This window comes from Phalacrocorax aristotelis, chromosome 9 (assembly GCF_949628215.1).
Source record: "Phalacrocorax aristotelis chromosome 9, bGulAri2.1, whole genome shotgun sequence".
Lineage (NCBI taxonomy): Eukaryota > Metazoa > Chordata > Aves > Suliformes > Phalacrocoracidae > Phalacrocorax > Phalacrocorax aristotelis.
Genome location: NC_134284.1, coordinates 2,892,423 through 2,910,314, shown reverse-complemented (window position 1 = coordinate 2,910,314; position 17,892 = coordinate 2,892,423). Strand labels below are relative to the sequence as shown.

The following is a 17,892-nucleotide window of genomic DNA, read 5'->3' as shown; positions in this document are numbered from 1 at the left end:
AGAATGGTTTAGGTTGGAAGGGACCTTTAGGGATCATCGAGTCCAACCCCCCTGCAGTGAGCGGGGACATCCCCAACCAGATCAGGTCGCTCAGAGCCCCGTCCAGCCTGGCCTTGAATGTTTCCAGGGATGGGGCACCTACCACCTCTCTGGGCAACCTGGGCCAGTGTATCTCCACCCTCGCGGTAAAAATGTCTTCCTTATATCTAGTCCAAATCTACCCTCCTTTAGTTTAAAACCATTACCCCATGTCCTGTCACAACAGGCCTTGCAAAAGAGATTGCCCCATCTTTCCTGTAGTCCCCCTTTTTAGTACTGAAGTGTCACAATAAGGTCTCCCTGCAGCCTTCTCTTCTCCAGTCTGAACAACCCCAAGTCTCTCAGCCTGTCTTCATAGGAGAGGTGCTCAGTCAGGTCAGCTTAATAAAGCTAGGAAGATGCTGACTCAGGTTGTACAAAATGCCTTCACAAGGGCACGTGAAGTTAGATGTCTAGCCTGCATATCTGCTATTATAAATTCAGAAATATGTTATAATTCTTTGTCCATTCTTCACTGAGAAAAGTAACTATCAGTTATTTTCATCTTATAGGAAGTGTAGTATTTCCTTGCTATTGTGAAGATAACAATGACAATTGTTGTTAGTCAGAGACCATACGAATTCCTAAGGTATATTTGCTTCATTTTGTTATGTCCTCATGCCATTTGTAAAGTATAGCACAGATGATAAGCAAGTCCGCCTAGCTGTCTTTGTTTTTAGAAGTTAAAGTAGCCCCTTTAATCTTTAGAGAGTTGGTGATTTTTCCTTTCTCTTAATTATCCTACCATTTTGACAGATAGATACGCAAGTTTCTGACATACTTGCCAGAAGCTCTTCTAGTCTGTATATCATTCAGGATTCAGCTTATCATCATCAGTGGCTAAACACAGATTTATTAATTTACAAAGGATATTTTAATGAATTCTTTTAAATAGTATGAAGACTTGTAACATTTGCTTCCTACAGAATGCCAAGTAAAACACTGAAATGTTACTCAGTTTTTCTTGTTCTTAGAAAAAAAATTACTTTTCAGAAATAATAGCCGTAAAGACAGACTGAACCATATAATACGCAATTGTTGGAAACACTGTAAGCAAAAGAAAGTTTCACATTTCAAGTCATCTCTGAAGCAGTGAAGCTTAGAAAGTGACAATCAAGAAGCCTCAAAGAGTTATTCTGCTTAATGCAGTTATTTGACTGACTGTTATCATCATGTATAATTCAAAACACACTTTCCAGGAACTATGTTGTGCTTTCTTTTTCATATACCTTCTACTGTTTACCTCATATTCTAAATAGATCTTTAATCTTTGTCTTGTCCTATCTTGCTTTTTCTGTTCTTTTCTACTTTAGCCTGTTCTGCAAACTAGCTGCTCTTGTTAGACATAGGATCTCACTTTTTGGTAAGTTGTTAAGAGAGATATTGGTAAAAGTTAAAAATACATATAAAAATATATAATATTATATATTATAATATTTATAATACTATATCATATAAATATAAAGAATGTATAACCATTGCTTCTATGTTACCTGAAGCTTTTCACAAGCTATAGGCAAAATTCTATAAAATGATGCATAAACTTCCAGTACAATTAGTGTGTGCATTGAACATGGCTCTGAAGCTAGCAGTTAATAGAATATGTAAGGTCTTGGACAAGTAAGAAACAGCAACTTCAATATTTTCAGACTCCTTTAAAAAATCTCATGTATTCGCAGTTACTTTTAGCTTTTCAAAAGTCATCTCAGACTAATTGTTTTGATTTCTGTCATCCAACTGTTGAATCCAATAGATTGATTGGATAGGGGGAGGTGGAGAAAAATAACATACCTTTTCAGGAAAGAAAGTCATAAAAAGAAACGTAGGTACTACAAGATACAAAGTTCATAATGTTGCAGGGTCAAGTGATGAAAATGAGCCATAAGTAGACACTAGTTATTCCTTCTAGTTCCTGTATGGAAATGGGCTTAAGAAATGGAAAGTTGAAGTTCTAGAACCAGACATAACCCTCCCTCCATTAAGCTAAGTTGGGAGACTTATGTCATGTGTTATTTAACTTGCGCACCTCCAACAATGACTTTTTGGATCATTAGATTATCCTACATTTTCTATAGTACTGTGCTCTCATGGTACCTCTTTCTAACCAGGTAGTGATTCTGCTACAATGGTGAACTGCCTGCACATCTTAGCTCAGTCTCTTGACACGCGGTAAGTTTGCAACATTTGTACCAACTAAAAACTGCATAGATATTGCGGAGATTTTCAGGAATAGTTTTTTAATATTGTTTCTGTATTTTTTATTTGTAATTAATGATATTGGCAGCATCTGTAATTCAGATATCGACCTCCATATTAGCAGATTTCATTTAAAGGGTTTCATCTACATTTTTCTGTTCAACACCTGTCATTAAAACATTGAAAACTTTTGTCACCCTTTCCAAGGGCATTTGAAGACTTTACTGGGCGATATAAATGGCACAAACTTTGGAACTGCAGGTATGGCTACCTGTAGATATTGAGACAGTTTAGTGCCTGTTGGAGAATTTGGCATTAGAAGTATGCAGAATGTATTAAGACATGGGCATAGTTACATTTGCTAACTTTTACTGTTCACCATTGAAATACTTAAGTAGATTAAAACACGGGCCAGGATAGTTTTCTAATTTCAGCTGTTTTCTGGCCTGGTTATGTTATACAGCAGCCTGACAATTAATTCATTGTGAATAAAAACACTGGAAAGCTTCATTAAGGAGTTGGAGTACAGTGCAAAAAAAACCCTTAAGGAATGAGACTGTGATGCTAGTATTGCAGTTGCATTTTCTAGGTTTGATGCTCTGAAGATAGGTAAGCATGTATCCTGACTTGCATACCTAGTTACTGTGGCTTCCATGAAAATTTAGGGAGTAAGAGTTATTTTACTTGAGCATATTGTGTAGAGGAGCTTTCTACCACCTGTAACGTTTGCTGAGAAGGCATTATCTTATTTGAAAGCTTATCACAAAAACTGGGCAGGCAAGACTGAGGAAGCAAGGTTTTTGTTGTTGGTATTTTGGCTGAAATACTCCAAGCTAACTGTTGCTTATACTGCGGTGTAGATGTAACTGTCCTTTTCAGTTCATAACCTAAGGTTCACTGGTACACGTGCGTCTCTTCTGAGACTGATCGAATGTAACTAACATGGACATCTATATCGATCCAACTACTAATGAGCAACCCAAAGTTAATATTTTTCCTTTATTATTTTTCAGAACTGTTATGAAATCAGGATCTGAACTTGTTAAAGCTGGACTGCGTGCCTTTTTTGAAAATGCAGCAGAGGACCTGGAAAAAACTTCAGAAAATCTTAAACTTGGAAAATTTACCCATTCACGAACACAAATCAAGGGTGTTTCACAGAATATCAATTATACTACGGTAGCGTTGTTACCAATCTTGACATCAATTTTTGAACATATTTCCCAATATCAGTTTGGAATTGATTTACTTTGTAAGTCTTCTATTTTATTTTTGAAGTTTATTGTGTTATAATAATACAAATGCTTTTTAGTAATGATCGCATGGATTCAAAGGATGACATTTCAGTAACACACACATTTCCAGCATTAAATTTGAAATCAGCTGCATAGTACCTTATTCCTATGGCATGTGTGAAGATAATACTCAGTAAGTTTCAAGCTAATTTATGTACAAAAGTCTTCCAAACATCAAGAGAGAGAAATTAAAATTGCTGCTTAAGTGCTCTTACCAACTGTATGGATGAGACCTGTTTCCTACAGAAAATTAAATTATGCTTATTTTTGTTACCGATTTTTATTTCATTAAATTAAAGGAGAGAACTCATTATTAATTTCTTGTAGGTTTTTTTCTTATGTTTGAAACTTATGTTAGAACTTTAGTTCTATTAATTTAAATTTTCCTTATTTTTAGCATCATTTAGCTTAAAATTACTGAAATGCCTCCTTGAGATTCAGCAATATGCTCTTCCAAAATTTTGTATATATTTGGGTGATCACAGTTCCAAAGCAGAAGATAATCAAAAGATTGATAGCCATGAAAAGACTTTCTTTTAAAAGGTGGGCAGCCTTTAGATCATATTCCTAGAGGTTAGACACACAGACTGATGTGCTTTATCTTAAAATTGTACTCTCCAAGTGTGATAAGCTGCAGGATCGTATTAGCAAGTATCCGCTGGCCTGTTGGAATATGTGATGATCTGTTAGGTTTCAGAGTGAATGTAGATGACAGACCAGGTATCAGAGAGATTAAAGGTAAACAACACGTGGAATATTGACAGCCTAGAATGTTCACTGATCTATATGCTAAAAGTTTAAGACACCATTTATCAGACTGTGTAAAACAAATGTTTAATATTTGGAAAGTAGTCTCTAGCTGAATAAATACTGATAATCTAATTCTTATTTTCCTCTAGTGGGTGATGTACAAGTTTCATGTTACAGAATTCTTTGTAGCCTCTATTCCCTTGGGACTGGGAAGAACATCTATGTTGAAAGGTATTGAGTGAAAAACTCAGCATGTAAAATTTTCTCTTTAGGAGTGTGTTGTTTAGGTAATAAAGCAGTTTGAATGAAAGGTGTGGCTGAAACAGCGTGAGCATGTTTAAAATACACTTTAACTGCAGTGTAGTTGCCTTAGAGTTCAATTCCAAACAAACAAAAAAAAAAACCAACCACCAACCCAAAACTAAATAAAAGCAAACAACTCATCCTGCATATGGTAGTGTATCTGCAGGGAGATTATTTGTCCCATACAGAAAGCCAAATTTTTCCATGAGTTGCCATTAAGGCAACCGAAGTTTGGCTACTGCATGTTACTGTGGTAAGTAGGCTGAGTACTAAGTAGGCTGCGTCTGTCTCACACCTAAGTCTATACAGAGTTCTCAAAATAGTTGTCCTGAGCATAAAATCCTAAGCTTATGTAAAACATTCTGACAGCCTTTAACTCTACAAAGGAAACCACCTTACCAGTTACCTGCATTTTAAAAAGAGTGGGTCTACAATTCCTTTAAGCATCTGGGTGCTATGATATGTTCCAAGCCCTGGATTTTAGATCCTCTTGCATTAAAAGAGGCTCAAATCCATATCTGCTGCTTCAGAAAAGAGAACCCTGATTGTTTGTCTGTCTGCCGCAAGACAGGGGCCAAGGTAATCATAACCCTTCCTTATGCTTCTGAAGGCTTTAGGTTAGGCACTTTTCATGATCTTTATTATAATGAAAAGTTTAAGATCCACAAGGCTTAAGAGAGAGACTAATCTGGAGGAAATACAACTCTCTAGTCTGGTTAGGAGAGGCTTTGCCTAGTATGAGGAATGGTGGCCTCCACTTCCCTCCTGCGAGAGTTTGTTCGGTAAATTCTTCCATGCAAAACACAAGGGCAGTCTGGTGGACAAACTGTCTCTTTCCTCCCACTCTGCATGCGTGTGTGTCCACATCCAGTCAATTATACGTCCATCACTGAATTACAAAGCTATACTCTTTCTTTATTCTCTTTCTGGGCTTGAAAATGTTTAAAAACTCTTTGACACATATCTGGTGGGCAAAATAGGAAGTGCCTTAGCCCTACTCTAACTAGCAGTCAGGGTCTTCTCACAGGAAATAAAGGGTGATTGTGTTCGAGCTGCCTTTTGATGAGAAGCGCTCACAGCACAGGCCTCCACTTGATTGGCAAGAGCTATAAGCACTGGACAGTTACGTTAAACATTGATATAAGCAGCATCACCTTTTCCTACTGCAGTTGTCTTCTTAAAAGGGAAGAGTGATCAGATCGGATATATCTGAGGAAATGAATTAGTCTCCTAAGGCTGTGTGAGAGGTTTCCAGCTGTTGATTTCATTTAGTATGGTTTTCACTAGACTCACTCAGGCTCTTAAATTAAGGCTGTAGGCAGACATCAGTGTCTAGGTGGGAGGCAGGATTTCAAACACACTGCTCAGTATTTCAGCAAAACTTGGAAGTGAATGATTCAGCAAACTTGAACAATTATTCAGGTTAAACAAGGCTAAGATTTAGGACCAAAGTGCAGTTTTTCTTGTGGTGAATTTTGGCAGGACATTAAGAGGTTTTACCTTCCATTTCAGGATGAGTCATAGTCCACTCTTTCCTAGGTGAATATCACTTTTCGTGGCTGAAATAGTTCAGCTGATTCCACAAGACTCCTGGCTGTTGGGGCTCAGGACTAATACTAAGTGGGATTGCTGCTGCTTCCTTGTTGTGAAACATTTCCATTGTCAAGGGGTTTATCCTCTCTACAAAGAGTGTTTAGCTTGTTTAGGATATTCGAGATGTTTCTGATTTCTCTGTGGACCTTTCTTCTCTAAATGTCTCTGTGGTTCATAAATGTGGAGGATTAGGTGCAAAACGCAGTAGTTCTTGACTACTTCGAGCCCCAACGCTCTACTGGCAAGTGTAGTATTATTGCTATTGGCATTCTGACCATGAATTCTATACCCAGGTAGGCATTTCTTTTCATTCCCTGCATCAGAAATTTTGGTCCTAAATTTGGGGTTGAAAACTCTCTTTTCATACCCAGTACCCAAAAGTTCTATGTCCCTTTATGGTGTCCTGGTTTTTTCCTCATCAGTTTATAGAAACTTATTTCCAAAGGATTCTTAGCACAAATGATGAAATATCTGTATCAATAATGAGAAATATAAACTTCTGCGTAAGTTAAGAAATTATACCACTTTTTTTTAATGTATGTGGTTAAACATGACAAAATTAACTGCTGTATTCAGTCATACGTACATATCCGTATTGTTCAGTTCAAGACTTCTGTCTGACCTATTAGAGTCTTCTCAAAATGAAGACTGCCAAATATGCAGGAAAGTCCATTATAAAAATGGTCTAATAGGAAATGCTTCTTCAAGACTACCATCCGTTGGTGGTGTTTCATCTTGCTTCGGTTTTTCAAAGTCTAGATAGATTTGATTACTTATCAAGTGCTTTCCACTTCCTCCAAGACTTGTGCATCCACCTCTGACAGTACTTCCTCATTGTCTGGAGCAAATGTTTCCAGTCAGCGGTCTTCCTGACATATTTTGTCCAATGGGTTAATGTGGCTTTTCTTCAAGCATCTTTTACTCCATTAATTCTGTTGAACCACTCAGTACCGTGAGTGATTTATTATACATTACTTGCTTTTTATGTCAGTGACTACGTGCTCTGAAATTCTTTTTATCTTTTCTAATTTCCGTCCTGCAAAATTATATGCTTTCCCTTGGTTTCTCATACTTAGGACACAATATGACAGAAAATATCTCTGTACTTAGAGTAATTTTCTTAGCCTTGTTGTATAATTGTTCACCTCCTCTTTTGGCTTTTTTATATCCTCCTTTCATATAGAAAGATGGGTATGCATTATGACATTATCCGTGCATGTAATTAAATAGCCTCTGTGCACTTGATGTTAGTCTTCTCAAATTACTTTTTAGTGTGTTTGTGTACATAAGTATATACACACACCGAGCTTTTCCTTCCTGACCTAACAAAAGGCAAAGACATAATAAAGTTTCCTTTTCCGGAAAATTTATGAAACATATATATATATAAAATATTGCATCTTTCATAGCAATTTAAATTGGAAGAGAACATGGCTGTGCTCTAAAATATAGTAGGAATTCTATCAAAATATTATTTTTTAATTAAATGTTCTGTGGTTGCTCTCTTACTAATGCATCATGTATTCTGTTGGAAAATGTACACTATATGGATGGTCAGAACATAAGGAAGATGACATAGATATATAGGTGGAGCACATAGGTCCTTTTTGATTTTGTGGTAATTGATTTCTGCATTTTCCATTTCTTTGATGGCAGTAAACCAACAGTAAACTGTAGTAGTTCTGTACAGAGAACAAATGAGCATTCACCCTTGAAATAGAGTAATATTATGTGAATCATGTTACATTAAAAACCCAAGTGAACAAAAACCCTTTTTTGTAATGCTTTTCCAATCTGTAAGGCCATTGCTTTTGCCAATTTCTTTTGTTTCTTTTGCAACAAAAGAAGTTGGAGGGTATATAGTTGCATACCTCTTAACAGCCCAGCATGGGTGTGAAATAAAAATTGACACAGGCAGTTGAAGATGAGGTAGTAGATGGGTCATGATCTTTGACTTTAGGTCCTAACATGAGGAAGGTTTTGTTAACCTGAAGCAATCTTAAACAGATTTTTATTATTCCTGGAAGTTAAACAATCATAGAATCATGGAATAGTTTGGGTTGGAAGCGACCTTTAAAGGTTATCGAGTCCAACCCCCCTGCAGTGAGCGGGGACATCCCCAACCAGATCAGGTCGCTCAGAGCCCCGTCCAGCCTGGCCTTGAATGTTTCCAGGGATGGGGCACCTACCACCTCTCTGGGCAACCTGGGCCAGTGTATCTCCACCCTCGCTGTAAAAAATTTCTTCCTTATATCTAGTCCAAATCTACCCTCCTTTAGTTTAAAACCATTACCCCATGTCCTGTCACAACAGGCCTTGCTAAAGAGTTTGTCCCCATCTTTCTTATAAGCCTTCTTTAAGTACTGAAAGCCTACAATAAGGTCTCCCTGCAGCCTTCTCTTCTCCAGTCTGAACAACCCCAAGTCTCTCAGCCTGTATTCATAGGAAAGGTGTTCCATCCCTCTGATAATTTTTGTGGCTGTTCTCTGGACCCGCTCCAGCAGGTCCATGTCTATTCTTAAAAAAACATGTAGCTTCAAAGGATGAAAGGTGTGCGCTATCTTTATCTGATCTGTATGTCGCGTAACAAAATCTGTAATGCATCTTGTATCAGCAGTGCTTCAGCACTTCAAAAGAGTACGTTAGCTTTAGTTTTAAGCCAATGTGAGTCTGGTCTTATGCTGAAAAGGACAGTCTCAGCATTTCTTGCACCTTCGTCTGTATATTTCCACCCCTCTCTTTTTTTCCCAGTAAATAGTGTTTGTGCAGCCTGATGATGAGTACGTTTTGTTGCTGTTGGTGGATTTGAATAGTTTTGTGTTTATGGTGAGGTTTATTTCTAGCTGGACCAATTCCTTCATCCAGCTTATTAAGATGCTATCTGAGTTTCAGTGCTAGCACAGAACAGACAAGTGGTAACATGGGAAAGTTGTGGGAGGGAATGCGGAATTGCCCCTTTCAGAACATGCCGCACAGATTGCCATAAAGTCATGAAATCAGTCTGCAATAAGCAGTGGTAGTGTTTCTCATCGTTTCGCTATGTAAATGATATAATGTGTGAAGCAAAGGAAAAAATATATATATTTGCACACACAGAAGAGAAGTGAAATCTTGAAAAAGGGTATGACTCAAAACAGATTCCTATTGATTATATGCATTTGCTCCTTGTTTAAGCAAACTGAAGGTATGATAAGAATATGCAGTTACTAATCTATTCTTTATGCGTATTCCAGACATGTTTTCTGTAGTTTGTAGTTGCACAGTTGCACTGCGGAGCAGTTTACCTTTAATATGCAATACTTGGTGGAGGTTGGTTTTTTTTAGAAAACTGTGTTTCTTATACTGCTGTAATTTCCAGTAATTTTGTTCATGTGAGAAATAAAACTTTTCAAAACTGTCAAATAATTCCTAGTACATTAAAAAGATAAACTAAATCAGCAATACATTTTAATGCTGCTTTATAATGCATGCTGGACATTGAAAGCCTAGTGAAAGACTTTTCCTCTCAGGTAACTTTTAGTGTCTGTCATATACAGGCAGCGTCCCTCACTTGGTGAGTGCTTAGCATCTCTTGCAGCAGCCATTCCAGTAGCATTCCTCGAACCTTCTCTCAACCATTACAACCCATTGTCTGTCTTCAACACAAAAAGTGCCAGAGAACGAGCGAGTAAGTACTATTCCTCACACACACACAAAAAAAGTGTTTGCTCCTCTCCAACTAATAGTAATAGAAAAAAAATTGTAATAATGAAAAAACCCCAAATATATGCCTCAGTAGAGAACTGCTACTGTTGCTCATTCATTACTTGCTCATTCATTACTTGTCTTTTTAGCCTTGCTTTGCTTTGTTGAGACTGTGTTAACATTGTTCCCTTTCTCCTAGCATGTTTGGATATTTTTCTGAACATGGTGTTTGAATTCTTTTCTAAAGCTGCATATTGTAATATTTGAAGCTTAGTTGAAGAACATATCTACATTACGAAAAGTTCTAGCAAATACTACAGTTGTGTTCTTACTAGCAACATGCAGGAGGTGTAGCATCTTATTTATGTGAACAGGAAAATTATCTGTATTTTTGTTGTCTTACCAGTACTCCAGTGCAGTTTGGTATAGGGAACTCCTGGCAGAATATGACTTTAATTCCATGAAACTATATTCAAAGGAGCATGAGTCTTTCTACATAGATTTTCTTCTCTCCTGACTTACTCTTGATGGACTCTCATATCTTAAAGTATATCAGTATTTTCCTCATCGATCTGTGTAAGAATCATGACCTGCCAGAATCATTGTTCTTTTAAACAACAACAACAAAAAGTAGGCAGATTGATTCCTTATTCTTCATAAGTTTTTCCATATAAAAGCAGTTATGAAAAGTCTTGTGCTAGCCTTTCCTTCCTGTCAGTTCTACTTTATAGAAGAAGCACTGGTGGAAGAAGAATTTTGCTAGAGTGACTGGCGTTAGATTATGATGGGTTGTTAATTGCTGAATAAGCACCCTTCGGTTTCTAATGCAAGCTACCTGACAACTGGAATTCCTGCCTGGCATTTTTGTTGGGAGATAGTTGTGCGGAGTTGGTGAACTAAGTACAGTTTAATTTTAATCTCACCCATAATTTTGAGCTGTTTCTTTCCTTTTCCCTGAGGTGGATTTAATCTTTTTGCAAACTGATGTGGAAGTTGTAAATGATGATGGAAACAATGGCCAGAGTTTATCCAATATTGATAAAAGTTGTCAGTTCTGCACTTTTACATAGCTGGGCTGCTCACCAGGTAATTGCAGGACACCTTATGGTAAAGCCATAGCTTTATGGCAGCTACTGTCTACATCAGTGCTATAGGCACGTCATCAGAAAGATATAAATTATGAGTTGAGAGACCCATGTGTATCCCAAAGTCTTACTACAGTTACATCTGCCCAAGATGGTGACAGAAAAAAAACCCTGAGTGACAATATAATTTGTATTTAGGGTTTAAACATAGATGAACGTAGATGTTCTCTTTTATTTTGTTAATTAATCTTTTGCTTTTCTACCCTTACTTGCAGTTTTAGGTATGCCTGATACAGTAGAAGAGATGTGTCCAGAGATCCCTCAGTTGGATGGGCTAATAAAGGAAATTAATGATTTAGCAGAGTCTGGAGCAAGGTATACTGAAATGCCTCATGTGATTGAGGTTATCTTACCCATGCTATGCAACTATTTATCCTACTGGTGGGAAAGAGGGTCTGAGAGTGTTCCTCGAAGTGCTGGGCCTTGCTGTACAATGGTAACATCTGAGCATCTGAGCATCATTCTTGGAAACATTCTGAAAATCATTAACAACAATCTGGGAATAGATGAAGCATCTTGGATGAAAAGAATTGCAGGTACTGTAAATATTTTTAAAGAGTAGTTGTGCCTAACAATATTTAATTACTTTGCTACACTTTACCATCTTACCTAGTGATACAATAATAATAAATTATAATTAAAAACAGCAGGAAAGAAAGATAAACAGGAGTCACAATAAGGGAATTTTAATTTTTTAGAAATTTTTAATTATTATTTTTATGCATGCATTGTAGCATCACTGTAAGCAGAGAGTGGTCTATACGACATAATGGATTTTGAAAATCTTACCTTCTCTATGTACTGTATAAGAGCCTTAGCATTTCATTTAGATTTGTAAAATCCATTGATTTTCAAGACACCTAAGAGCCGAGTATTGCAGTAGAGGGTATAAGGCCTCTGAATTCTGTTCATGAAATATTAGGACGAAAGGGAAAGAAAGTGTATATGATGACATAATCCCAGGAATAACCCAAGTTCAGAGTTAGTTGCTTTGCCTGAGTAACTGCCAGATATTACATGAGCAGAAAGGTCTCGCAAGATGTTCTGTGACACCTAGTAGCTGGCTAGCTGGAGAAATTTACTGCGTACAAATATTTTCATTCATCTTAAACAGTGTAAGAGCATAATATGCAATAAGGTGGTTCAAGAAAATCTATGTAAAGGTAATAATTTCCCACTAAATTTTAACGTCCTGTTGGTACTGGGTTTTCAGTATTATTTTAAATACTGGAAGGTCTTTAATAATAATAAGGATTCCATTAGAATTTAGGAAGAAGTTTGTTGCTTAATTGTAGAGACCACCGCTTGCAGTTTTGTAGTGGCTGCCTGTCTACATAAGGAGATAATGGGCTATTGTGGTTCTTGCAAGGATTTGTGACTCAGGTGGTCTGCATTTTATGACTAATGCTTGTACAGAACAGATCTATGATCTTGAATTAGTCATTCATTCTCTGCATTTTAGCTTGCCCAAGGCAAAAGAGGTAAAGGAATTCTTCCAGAACACCGTCTTCTCACTATTTTCTGACATTGTATATATTAAGAAAAAACTAAAACAACAAGCAAAAAAGCCACACACAAAAAAAAAACCCCAACAGTATTTTTGTGTGGACTTTGTATCTCAATCCCTACTTTGTTTATGTTCTAAGCTAGAGACACGTGACCTGCCAAAACCATGGCAGTTTAATCGACATAAGACTGAAATACTTACAATCCGAATTCCCAGTAACTAGCTTTTTATCTCCCAATACACACAGTTGTTACAAAGCTATATTCATAGTTTTATTAATAATTTTATGATGCTCCAGAAATATGTGAAGCACTATGACCTTTATGTTTTCTAGAACTGCAGAGTTCATATTAATATGATGAAAAACATAATTTGTGCATTAATCATAAGATTAGCTATATTTTTTATGTATAGTTTACGCTCAACCCATCATCAGCAAAGCCAGGCCTGATCTGCTCAAAACTCACTTTATTCCAACGCTGGAGAAATTGAAGAAGAAAGCTATAAAGATCGTGATGGAAGAGGAGCAACTGAGAGCAGATAGTAAAACTGACACCCAAGAGGCTGAGCTACTCATTCTTGATGAGTTTGCTGTTCTTTGTAGAGACCTTTATGCCTTCTATCCAATGTTGATACGTTATGTAGACAACAACAGGTAAATAAAAACTAATAATTAAACTCATATTTATTAGTTCCTGTACTGGAGTCCATGATGAGGTAATCAGAAAGAACACAATGCATGTAATGTTAGGCTGAGAATCAGATCCTGAGTATTTTAAGATTCTTAACTTATAGAATGATGAACCTTGAATTCACACCTTTTTCTCACACGCACTTGGCTTATTTGGTTGTATTGTAACTGCACTATTACCACTGAGAATGCATACCTTGACCAGACTTGTTATCTAGGCCACGGCAGCCCAATGACATTACAAATGGATATGCCCTTCAAAAATTAAAATATGGCTAAAACCCTTAAATATTAACAAAGGGGTAAAAAACTATTTTGCCTCAGTTAAATCATTCTGCTTGTAGATAATACCACAAAGATGTTAATCTTTTGTGTTGTTTTTTAAAGACAGAAATAAAAAGTGTTTGCACAACATTGTATTGCCTTGGGAATTGCCAGAAGTTTTTCTCCTCGACCATTTACTGAAGGATTATGGATTATTCTGTGCCTACGCTTTCCCTTTCCTTTGTCTCAGAACATGACCCCGAGATGCTCTTCAGAAGAGTATCTGAAGTATCTATAGTATCTCAGTATTTACGTTATCTTAATCTTGTCCTTAACAACATTGTTCTTCTGCGCAATCATTGTCCACTTATATTTTTTAGGTGTCAGTACACATTGGGCTAGTTAGGAGCATTTTCATTGAGTGCCCGATCATTTATGCTGTGAACCAATTTACACTGAGAATTATTTGCTTTTCTACATGAACTCAAGGCTTTACTATGTCAGACGTTGGCAAGGAAACACTTCAAATTTTTAAAAAGCACGGATTTAATTGGGCTGTGGAGAAATCAAACTAGAAAGACAGAGTTAATGAACATAAGTTATAATGTAATAATTCCTTCCATGTCTGCTGTCAGGTGCCCGCTTTATGTATGGTCATATTAGTGCATTTTAATTTAGAGATATTTAAGAGGGCTGCATCTGTTAGTTCATTTGCCCAAGTTTTCTAAGCATCCTTGTGCAGACAGAGCCAGACTGAAGTTCTGTTAGTTCCTGGATTACAAATGAAGCAGTTCTTACAGCTTTACCCACTCATTCATTCCCTTGTACTCTTTCTCCTCTCTCCATTATAGTGTTTTCTTTCGCATTAACACCAAGTTTTGATTACAAAGTTTTATTTGGGGGAAAAAAAAGAAACAGAGAAAGACTCAGAGAAAGAGTTTTGCTTTTCAGCCAGGTCTGTTTTCTAGTCTGGTTCACGGAAGAGGCACAAAACCATGTTTGCACCCTGGGGAGGAGGAGCAGGCAGAAATAAGTAGTCAAGAGTTGGGAGTTTTGTTGGAGACAAGTTAAAGCGCCATGGTCTCTCTAACCACGGTCATGGAAAATGGAAGTGATTCTCATTAAATTCCAAGATTAACTATATCAATGTAACCTGATCTATTAGAGATTGTTATATTCGGTTGTCTTATTTTAAATGTCTTATTTTAAATTTCTCTTGTTTTTGTAATTAGAGCCAATTGGCTAAAGAAACCAGATGCAGATTCTGATGAACTCTTTCGAATGGTAGCTGAAGTTTTTATCCTGTGGTGTAAATCACATGTAAGAAAGTGTATACTTTTTCTTCCATTTCATTCTATCTTTAAATACAGATGTGGTACATGCAGGTGAATTAAACTTCTGGTGATTTCCCCCCCCCCCTTTTTAGAATTTCAAAAGAGAAGAACAAAATTTTGTGATTCAGAATGAAATCAACAATTTGGCGTTTTTAACAGGAGACACCAAGAGCAAGATGTCTAAAGTAAGTTAATAAAAATTTTTGGATTAGTTAAATCTTCAGCATGGGTTTAGTATTTTGTAAGAAAGCACTGAAAATCTACTCAGATTGCAGCTGCTGTGCTGGTAGAACACACAAAATATAGTTCTGCTTCTTGATGATAGACATGACAAGTACTATGGAAAATATGGGCTATGTACCTCAGAGATACTTATTAAATGTCTGCTAAGTAGTGAAAGACACAAGATTAAAATAAAGGTCTTGATTTGAAAAAATTACACATATAAGAGAAGGTGGGTTGTAACATATAATATGGCTCGTTGATCTTTCAGGAAAAAAAGTTAGACTATTTTATAAAGGCAAGTGAAGAAACACTGGTTGCCTGATCTTCTTCTTGTGAATGTCCGTCAGTATTGTCCATCAGCTTTGATGGAGGAATGCTGTCTTTGCATGTACATCTTTATGCATACATATAGCCTGCCACATGCACACTGTTTTTTCTTGTTTCTTATTAATGATCACACTCATTTCTTTTTTGCTCATTTTCAATACGATAAGATGCCAACATGATGGCTGGAAAGTACATTTGTTACCTGTATAATAAAGAAAATGCATGTTGTCAAGGTAAAAAAATGCCACTTTGACATTAGCTGAGGAAGACTGCCTTACTCAGCTAAAGCCAGTTGAAGTCTAATTCCAAATTAGTGTTGCTAAATGTAGTAAAGAGCCCTTTGTTTTATTCATATATGTAATGTGTTTGGAGTAATCCTGTTCTGAAAGTGTTCCAGAGAAGTAGTGGGGTTTATTGTTTTGTATTTCACTATATTTTGATTGTCTGTAACCTAGCTACTGTAAGTCCAACTTTAGGCAATAGAGAGTCAGATAAAATGTGCCGCTACTTTTCTTAATTCTCTTAAAAAATGTTTGCTTCTTTTCTATTACATTTTTTTATTTTCTGAAACTTGGTGAAGTTTCCCTGATATTGGACTGTTTACAAGCAAAACTACCAGATTTTCTTCTCGTCATTTGTTCATGGCTGTCACTGAGCAGCAATTCAAACTATATAGAGAATTCCATATTTGGAGAAAAGGAGATTTCTAATGTGTTTTCTTGTTTTCAAGATGCAGCTCCTTGAAACTGTGTGATAGAATTGAAATGTTTGTATTATCCTCATTAGCGAGATGAGCAGTGGGCACAGTCCAGGGTATTTGATAATCAATGGAACGATAACAGAGTCTAACACACAGCTCTGTATTTTATCATATGGCAGTCACAGCACATACTTTTAGTACCTAAACTTCAACATTTAAACGTTAGAATTAGCCTGAGGAGACAAGAATTAGGTGTACTTTTTTAAAAAAAAAACAACCCATGATAGATTAGAATCAGGTCATCCATATTTAATCTAAATTGTGTCTCACTGTAGTATTGCTATACAGGATAATATGATGTAAACTGTTAGTGTCATATTTTAGCCATTCAGGCATGGCAGGAATGACAAAACAAATCTTTACAAAATTAATAATAGGTATCCCTCATACTGCTTCAACTTGTATAAGATCACAGGAGTTTAACATCAAGAACCTATATGATGCAAATTTGACAGAGTTCGGTTTTGAGGTCACATTTTCAAATGCCTGTTGTGTATGTTTACATATACAGATATATTATGTATGAATACTTGTATAAATATATTTATACATAACAGGGATGTAGGTGCACATGTAAATGTGCTTTTCTTCATATGTGTATAAAATACAGGGAGATTATACATTTTTAATATGCATATAATTTTTTGCAAGCATATTAATATCAGATCATTACATTCAAGGACACTCTGCATGATTATTGATAATATAGGAAGAAATATAAGAATGTCTTGTTCATGACTGAATGTTTTATTAATATGGTACTGTATCTGCAGGAGTGATTGCAGAACAGCCGGTCATTTAGCTAGGCACTTGTTTCATGATGATTTAAATACCATGATGCAATACACGAGGCGTCTTTTAGAAGCATTGTATTGGGGTTTTTTTTATGGTTTCTAAGCAGGATATTAATAACATTTCATAATATATAACTTAAGTGCTCTAAAACCACTGCGTTCATTAAAGCATGCATTTAGATCTGAATAATTTCTCTTTAAGACTGTAGAGTTTAGAATAAAAAAGAAATTCGACAAGTAACTGAATTTCAGGGTTTCTTACCAGTTTTGGTACATATTTGTATCCTCAAAGAATTATCAGTAGAGGACATTACATTAGGGAACATTATTTTTATAATTTCTTGCTTTAATATTAACATTCATCTCAGGAAGTAGTATGCTAACAGAATAATTAGCACTTTCCTCTTCATTCACATGATTTTTAGTGGAAGCAATCATATCCAGTATTTATCAGGCATAAGAATGTATAGATGACTGTCAATATGAACATTGGCTATTAACAGTTGGCCCAAGGCAGAACGGTTTGGTGGCTCTTAAAGGAGTAAGGCCCCATGCTGATCTCGGACTGCTTTAAACAACTGTCTGTCTTACAACGGACACTTAGTATTTTTCCTAAGATACAAGATACTGTGATAGTACCAGTGTGTCAGGTGTGATACATCATGTAAAGAAGGTTCTATATCTTTACATGCCATATGCAGAAAAAAAAATGTGCAGAGGGTGAAGGATTAGGCTTACGTTATTTATTGGCAGCTAATAGCAGTGGTAACCAATGATTCATCATTGCAAGCAATAAATTGATTACGTTCCCATTGTATTTTGATTATACAATGCTAACTTTGTTAATATTTTATCAAATACATGTATTAACAGCTGAGCAAGTTTTTTAATTTTTCTTTTCTAAAAAAATGGCAGCAGATTGCTCGGAGGGGAATGGTAAGTTAGA

At 36.2% G+C, this 17,892-nt stretch overlaps 1 protein-coding gene across 1 annotated transcript in view; it reads left to right on the top strand.

The window, feature by feature from the left end:
• The window catches only part of RYR3 (ryanodine receptor 3), a 254,437-nt gene that overhangs the window by 187,029 nt on the left and 49,516 nt on the right, over nt 1-17,892 (top strand). The window contains exons 61-69 of the mRNA XM_075103206.1: nt 1,392-1,441; nt 2,187-2,247; nt 3,288-3,526; nt 4,469-4,550; nt 9,752-9,882; nt 11,260-11,580; nt 12,966-13,206; nt 14,739-14,826; nt 14,933-15,025. Of these exons, the coding sequence (XP_074959307.1) occupies nt 1,392-1,441; nt 2,187-2,247; nt 3,288-3,526; nt 4,469-4,550; nt 9,752-9,882; nt 11,260-11,580; nt 12,966-13,206; nt 14,739-14,826; nt 14,933-15,025 (1,306 nt within the window). The remainder of the gene's footprint in view (nt 1-1,391; nt 1,442-2,186; nt 2,248-3,287; nt 3,527-4,468; nt 4,551-9,751; nt 9,883-11,259; nt 11,581-12,965; nt 13,207-14,738; nt 14,827-14,932; nt 15,026-17,892) is intronic.